The sequence below is a fragment of the Triticum urartu genome, chromosome 5A (assembly GCF_056163025.1).
Source record: "Triticum urartu cultivar PI428250 chromosome 5A, HENAU_Tu73, whole genome shotgun sequence".
Lineage (NCBI taxonomy): Eukaryota > Viridiplantae > Streptophyta > Magnoliopsida > Poales > Poaceae > Triticum > Triticum urartu.
Genome location: NC_141877.1, coordinates 647,231,078 through 647,238,215, shown reverse-complemented (window position 1 = coordinate 647,238,215; position 7,138 = coordinate 647,231,078). Strand labels below are relative to the sequence as shown.

The 7,138-nt window shown below is 46.3% G+C and overlaps 1 protein-coding gene across 5 annotated transcripts; it reads right to left on the bottom strand.

The window, feature by feature from the left end:
• Nucleotides 1-527: 527 nt before the first annotated feature.
• Nucleotides 528-4,014, bottom strand: LOC125511372 (uncharacterized). 5 transcript variants are annotated; one of them, XM_087522227.1, is made up of 5 exons: nt 3,684-4,011; nt 1,357-1,382; nt 1,213-1,272; nt 1,065-1,115; nt 528-879 (listed from the first exon to the last, which is right to left on the bottom strand). In XM_087522227.1, the coding sequence occupies exons 1-5, from the start codon at nt 3,883-3,885 to the stop codon at nt 766-768; spliced, it is 453 nt and encodes a 150-aa protein (XP_087378353.1). In that variant the 5' UTR covers nt 3,886-4,011; the 3' UTR covers nt 528-765. The 5 variants fall into 5 exon arrangements, 3 of the variants coding, with proteins under 3 accessions (XP_087378353.1, XP_087378355.1, XP_087378354.1); XM_087522229.1 differs by having other exon boundaries at nt 1,357-1,495; nt 3,684-3,999; XM_087522228.1 differs by having other exon boundaries at nt 528-935; nt 3,684-3,991.
• Between the last annotated feature and the right edge of the window lie 3,124 nt (nt 4,015-7,138).

Here is a 7,138-nt window from a genome sequence, read left to right as displayed (position 1 = left end):
TCCTTTTTTCTCGAGGGTCACCGGAATTCGCGGTTACCACGGTAACCGCGAAATTCTGAAAAAAACTCGGGCGAAATTTAAAATCAAAATTCGAATTCAAATATTTTTGATGTCGATATATTAGGCATTTTACTAACATAAGTATCGCCAAACATTTCCTGACGTCGATATATTTTTGACGTCGCAAGTTCTGACTGCTGGTCATTGCAGTATTTTTAAACTTTTGCTTTTTTTCGAAAAAAATAAACCTGCGACTTGCTGCTACGGAAAGGATGCCTTTGCCGCTAGGCCACTACCAGTTCTGGTTGTATATAAGAGAAGCTGCTTATTTAACTAGACAATGAACGTTTGAATTCAAAAATTTCAAAATATTCGAGATATTTTGCTCGGGATGAGTGTTTCTCGAGGGGCAACGGTAAACGCGGTAACCGCGCGAGATCGCGAAATTTCGCTCGGTACCCAAAACGCTGGTAGTGCTCGCATCTGTATGGCACTAAATAACTGGAGACGGCCCTGTCACCTTTGAATGATTTAACCTGACAACTCTCTCCGAAGCAACGGACTGATTCGGGTCTATTACTTAAGCAGTGCACATAACTATAGTAACTGGGACTGTCTATTTTACATTTGACTGATTTTCAATTCGATATCAATCAAATTTTCTGACCACTGCAGACACCTGTATTTCTACAAAACTACCGAGAAAATGAATCTGCTCGTATCCACTAAACGGGTCGGGCTGGAAAAAACAGACCCGGTTGTCAACTAAACCAAAAATAACAAAGAAACCTCCAGCTGATCCCTGGACCCAGCAGCTTCCCTGGACCACACCTTTATACGTTGGACACAAACCATCGACAACACCTGAGAAAAATTTCCCTGAATATCCAATGAAAAGTAGAACAAACGGGGAAATCAGAAGACCGCTTCAACCTCTACAAAACACAAAAAGAGAAATGCATTACAAAAATAGGACTATAACATAGTACATTGGGGAAAATTTAGCAACCAATAGAGAAGATATGATAAAGTGCAAAGAAAGATCAATATCAAAAAATACTAACCACGTTTCTTTTTCCAGCACATGATAACTTCCTCTTTAAACATTTCACTTTCTGAAAAAATTAGTACGACAACCAATAATCAACAACAAAACGATAAGACATCAGAATAACAACACATAAACTCAAAACAACACAAGAAAACACATACATGATCCATATAGAAGTCGAAGAGAGCTTCGTCAAGCCCTCCATCATCACTAGAGATTTCCTGTTAAAGGCATACACATAAATTAATAAAATGAAAAGATTTTTTTTTAATAATTAAAACTAGGGAAGCAAAAGAAATGAATACCAAGGACATAGGATGAGAACCATCAGCTGCAAAATCATTAGGAACAAAAGGATCATTCAGAGAACCAGCACTCTCAAGAGAAGAGACTAGGGGTACATCCTTGTGAGATATTTTCCACAGACTCCCCACTGAACCAAACCTAAAAATACAAAGGCAAATGAAGCAGAAGCAACCACTAGTCGATATATTAAACGCATGGCTGAATATTAAAGTGCAAACTAGGAAACTGACAAAAACTGCAAGGCATGCAACAATTACAGTCCTCAACCACACAAATTACAGTGTAATATTCTAGGGAAATACAGTGTAAAACTCTGGGGAATTACGAATGTAAATCACAGAACAATTACAATACTCAACCATGCAAATTACAGTGTAATAATACTCTAGCGAAATACAATGTAAAACTATGGTGAATTACACTATTACAGTGTAAAACTCTAGGGAATTACATAGTAAAACACTGGAGAAAATACATTAAAAGTCATGCAACGATTACAGTCCTAACCCACACAAATTACACTGTAAAACTTTGCCGATTTACATTGTAAGCCCAATAGGAAAATACACTATACAATTACAGTCTTAACCCACACAAATTACACTGTAGAACTCTACTCATTTACGGTCTAAGCCCAACAGGAAAAATGCACCATACAATTACAGTCCTCACCCACAAAAATTACAGTGAAAAACTCGGCTCATTTACAGTGTAAGCCCTAGGAAAAATACACTGTAGGCCCTACCACAATTATAGTCCTCACCCACAAAAATCATAGTGTAAAACTCTACTCAATTACGGTGTAAGCCTAGGAAAAAGACACTGTAAGCCCATACCACAAATTACAATCCTCATCCACACAAAATACAGTGTAAAACTCTGCTAATTTACAGTGTAAGTCCTATTGTTAATTGCAGTGTAAAGGTCTAGGAAAAATACAATGTAATCCCTACCACAAATTACAGTCCTCACCCACACAAATTACAATGTAAAACTCTGCTGATTTATAGTGTAAGCCCTATTGTTAATTGCAGTGTAAAGGTCTAGGAAAAATACAATGTAATCCCTACCACAAATTACAGTCCTCACCCACACAAATTACAATGTAAAACTCTGCTGATTTATAGTGTAAGCCCTATGGTTAATTACAGTGTAAAACTCCAGGAAAATACACTGTAGGCCCTACCACAATTACAGTCCTCAAACCAAGCTAGTTACACTGTAAAACTATAGGAAAATACATTGAAAAAATATGGTGATTTACATTGTAAGTGAATCACAGTGTAAAACTACGGTGAATTACAGTATAAGCCCTACCACAGTGACAACACTGCTAATTACAGTACCATACAAAATACAGTGTAAAAATCTGGGGGAATTATAGTGTAAAACTAGGGTGAGTTACACTGTAAGCCCTAAAACCATACAACAACTACATCACTCATCAATCCAAATTACATTGAAGGGGTATTACAGTGTAACTTTGGGGAGATACAGTGAAGAAGCACAAGAAATACAGAGGAAAATAACCTATGGGACTACAATCAAACATAATATAGTGAACTTCAGAAAATACATTACAAAAAATCATCAGGCATAAAGCTGCAGCAAAAGAAAACTAGGGGAAATACAGTCTAAGTCAGAGATACATCACACAGAAATTCAGAAATACAGTCTAAATCACAGTATGATGAAGGCATTGCTACTACACATGCACAGTGAAGAACAGGGGGTATTACAGACTAGAACAAGGGTAAATACAGCAGGTGGAAAATGTGGGGTAATTACAGTGTAATTCAGATATTACAGTAACAACACATGGAGCACGACATGCAGCACGACAGTACAGTGATGAACATTCAAATAAATATCAAACCTAACAATGGCAAATACATGGAGCACAACAGTACAGTGATAACCATTGAGATAAACATAAAAAGCTCCGAAAACGACCAACGTAACAGCGTCAATGAGGAGATCAAACCTAAAACTTAAACCTAACAACGGAGCACAAGGGATCCGCGGCGAACTGAAGCGAGCAAAGGGGACCCGCGGCAAACTGACGCGAGCAGAGGTGATTACAAGGCCAACAGACAAGAGCAGAGGCGATTTCCGACGGGAACTGACCCGAGCAAAGGGGATCCACGACGAACTCCATGGATGAGCGTCGGCTAACAAAAAACTACACTAACCAACAGCTAAACAACATCAAAAGGCAACAGGATCCACAAGAACCACAACAAAATCGATCCGCGAGACCTAGATCTGGAAGCTACAGTACCAAAATCGAAGCATGGGGAAAGGGAGAGAGACAACGGAAACTAACCAACGAATCGGGCAGAACACTCAAGCTCGAGGAGAGAGGGATCTCGCCACTGCCATGAACCAGACTGAAATCGCCTCGTCCCTCCGCCGCTCGAGCGCCTCCTCCTTTCGCTCCCTCTCTGCCCTTTCGAAACAGTACCGCCCAAATCAAACAGAGAAGAATCCAAGAGGGGGGAAATGAAAAGGGAAAGAGACACGGGCATAACCAAAAAACCGCGCCCAACGAAAGAAAACCGAACCAGCAACAAAGGAAACCCGCCAGGAAACCAGAGAACTACTCACTCGCAAAGGAAACTCTATTCACATTCGAGAAGGCCCACCCTGGCGTTGTATCAGTCGGCCCCGTTCTCTCAGGGCACGACCACGTGCCACATCGATCCTTGCAGTTGCACGCATGCCCGATCCATGCAAAGCGCGCGTACCCCCTAGAGTCTCGAACCCCTGACGTACGTACTCTTGGTATAGTACGTACATACGCGAAAGAGAGGCGTGACCGATGCTTTCTTTCACGAAATTGGTCGCATTGCAGGGGCGATCAAGTGCATGCACTACATGGGCTGGGGGAGTGAGCGATCGAGCCCGTACGCTCGACTCGCGATAACATCGAGGCGTGCGACCGTGTTATCACCAATCACCAGACGCCCAGCCGGCATAGCGTACATGCATGCATGGATTGGGAAAGTTCATGCGTCTCAACTGTTGGACCAGAAGTCCCGTGCAAAACCACACCAAACCTGCTGTACCAGCGCTACGTTGTGTTCGTAGGCGACACGACCCAACCGTTCATCGCACGGCGCGATAGACCGGTGCAGCCCACTGTTCCGGTTTCCGAGGGCAGCCGAGATGACAACATGGCCGCTAGCAGTGCTGCGAAACAGGAGAGCCTCCATCGAAAAAGCGAGGGGAAAGTGAGATCGTGTGCGCTCTGCCTGCTCATGCCATGCCTGATACAGTGAACAGTCACGCACAGACACAGGGAGTAGTGTTCGCTTCTCCGCTGCCCGCTGGCCTCATCTCCTAGCCGCAGAGGGCACAGTAACTCAACGTTGATGTAGAAGCTACCAGCCTTTCTTCCAGGCTGTACATGACACCGGGATCGAAATCCTAGCTCACCGGCCGGCCGGCACCAACACCACGGCCAGCTTGCATTGCGAATCCGGACAGTGACTATACGACATGCATGCACCCCTGGCTGGTGTTGCACTCGTTCACCATGCACCCTGCTGATCGATCGAGCTACGACGGGTACGTGCACGGTTTACGGCTTTGGCCCAGCTGCTGGAGGGACGACAGCCAGCCGTGGCCGCGTCCGGGTGCGTGCTCCGGCCCTGGTCCTGGCTGCTGACCGCTCAGTGCCCGGCTGCTGTCGCCAGGCCAGCGGGCACCAGAACGTGACACACCGGATGTCGCGATGACCCCACGTCTTCCTACACAGCGCACCGTAGTTACTATCGTATGTATGTATGTTTAATGTATTCTGGCATCCACTGACCGATCGATTTTGCCGGCGGCAGCGACACGTACGTATGCGACGGACCGGCTTGAGTTGGCGAATGGGGCGGGGCACGACGTACGTGGGCAACAACTGGCAGGCCATGGCCTACCTCTTGGTGCAGGCTCCTTGTACTACAATCACCCCTCCAGCAAATTAGGATCACTTCATGTGGAGGTGTTTGTACCATGGATTTTCATCCTCATCAAGCTTTTGTTAGTGTCCTGGATTTTCATCCTCATGCGTGCATCCACAATTGTTCAGTCAGTCAGTCACACACCCCTCAAAAAAAAAGTCAGTCAGTCAGTCACACGGAGACGGAGACGAAAGAATCTTCTCTCCGCTGGCCTAATTATCTCGTGGCCGCAGAGTATACAGTCACCGTCAGTCCGTCACCGTCGATGTGGAAGGACGTAGCTAGCAGCCTTCCAGGCTGGACATGGCATGCCTGCCGCTGCCGCCTGGCTCACCCCGCCGGCCGCACCAACGCTCCGGCCAGCTTGGAAATCCGGACAGTGACAACACAGCATGCGCCCCTGCTGGCGCTTGCACCCACTCCACCTGCTGATGGACCGATCGCGAGGGAGGACGGACGGCGACGTGGTTTACGGGCGTGGGACATGCATGCTTGGAGAAATCCGGCCAAATCCTTCCCGTGCGTGCTCCTCCGTCCGTCTCGTCCCCACTCCCCCAGCTAGCTGCCCGAAAAACGAAAGCCGGCAGTGTACTCCGACCCTACTACGTCGTGCACTGTATCCTGGCATCCCACTGGCCGATTTGTCCGGTGGCGAGGCGGAAGCCGGCGGTGCCACCTGCGCAGACCGCCAGTATCCAGTAGCCACGAACATACACGACGAATCGGCTTGAGTTGGCGGATGGGGCGGGTACGTGCGTGCGCACCAACTGACAGGACATGGCCCACCTGTACGCGCAGGTTCATAGTACCACCGTATTATTCAGTAAAGATCGACTCCTTCATGTGGGCGTGTTTTCGTGTCCTGCGGTCTCATCCTCCGGCATGCATGCATGCATCGACCAACTTATCTCGGCTTTTGTACGTACCTCCCCTGAATTGCACAGCCTTGGTCCCTGCACTGTAACTAGAGAACCCTACTCGTGGTCAACGGAAATGGAATTCTGCTCCTGGACTGTACGCGCACTTGATAGATGAACTTACACTCCCTCGGCATTACCAGTCTTAAGACCCATTGCCCGGTTTTCAAGTCTCTTTTCATGGACGATCCATGGGCAGCTTTCTTGGAAACATTTCACGGTGAAATGCACCTTTTTTATAGTGGCCAACAATAAATGGTCTATGGTTCCTAATGTCATAGTTAAGCAGCCATGTCTTAAACCCCACCAAGCACGAAAACTTCACACCTTTCTTCAGGTAAGCATTGTCGTCCTCGTCCTTGGTCCGCCTGGTTCCGAGCTAGATGCGGGCTCAATCCCTGCCTTACTCATGCCATCATCAACTATAGCCTTATGGACAAGCCTAAGATCGCGAAACAAGGGAGTTCTTTTTGCAAGCCTATCAATCCTAAGAAAATTTGGTTGTCATTCTCGGTAAATCCATCTTCATCCAATTCTTACTCCGGATCATCGTCATCCGAGTCATACCTATATGTATGCCTAAAGGGGATCCCATGATCCATGTCATGTTGCGCAACTCGGCCTCCAAGTCACCGATATCATTATAATGAATCTCATCCTCTTGCTCATCATCACCGTCGCCATCATGACCATCACCATCACCATCTTATTCAATTACTTGGTCACTAGCATTTACCTCAATTTCATTTGCTTGGATAGTTGGTGGTTAGCTATTAGCATTGAGGCCATACACCTCGACCCTATCCCCCCCCCCCCCCCCCCCCCGCGCCCCATGCTGCACACTTCTACTTTGGTTCATAACATGACATGGGGAGGAGACATGTCGTTCAAGTCGATTTCAAGCCTAGGAT

Bases quoted from the DNA above. Each gene is read 5' to 3' on its own strand.
- LOC125511372 (XM_087522227.1), bottom strand. From the start codon at position 3,885: ATGCCCGTGTCTCTTTCCCTTTTCATTTCCCCCCTCTTGGATTCTTCT. The intron at 1,383-3,683 runs GTTAGTTTCCGT...ATGATTTTGCAG, and splicing joins GTGTTCTGCCCGATTCGTTG to CTGATGGTTCTCATCCTATG. The intron at 880-1,064 runs GTTAGTATTTTT...TTGGATATTCAG, and splicing joins GTGCTGGAAAAAGAAACGTG to GGAAATTTTTCTCAGGTGTT.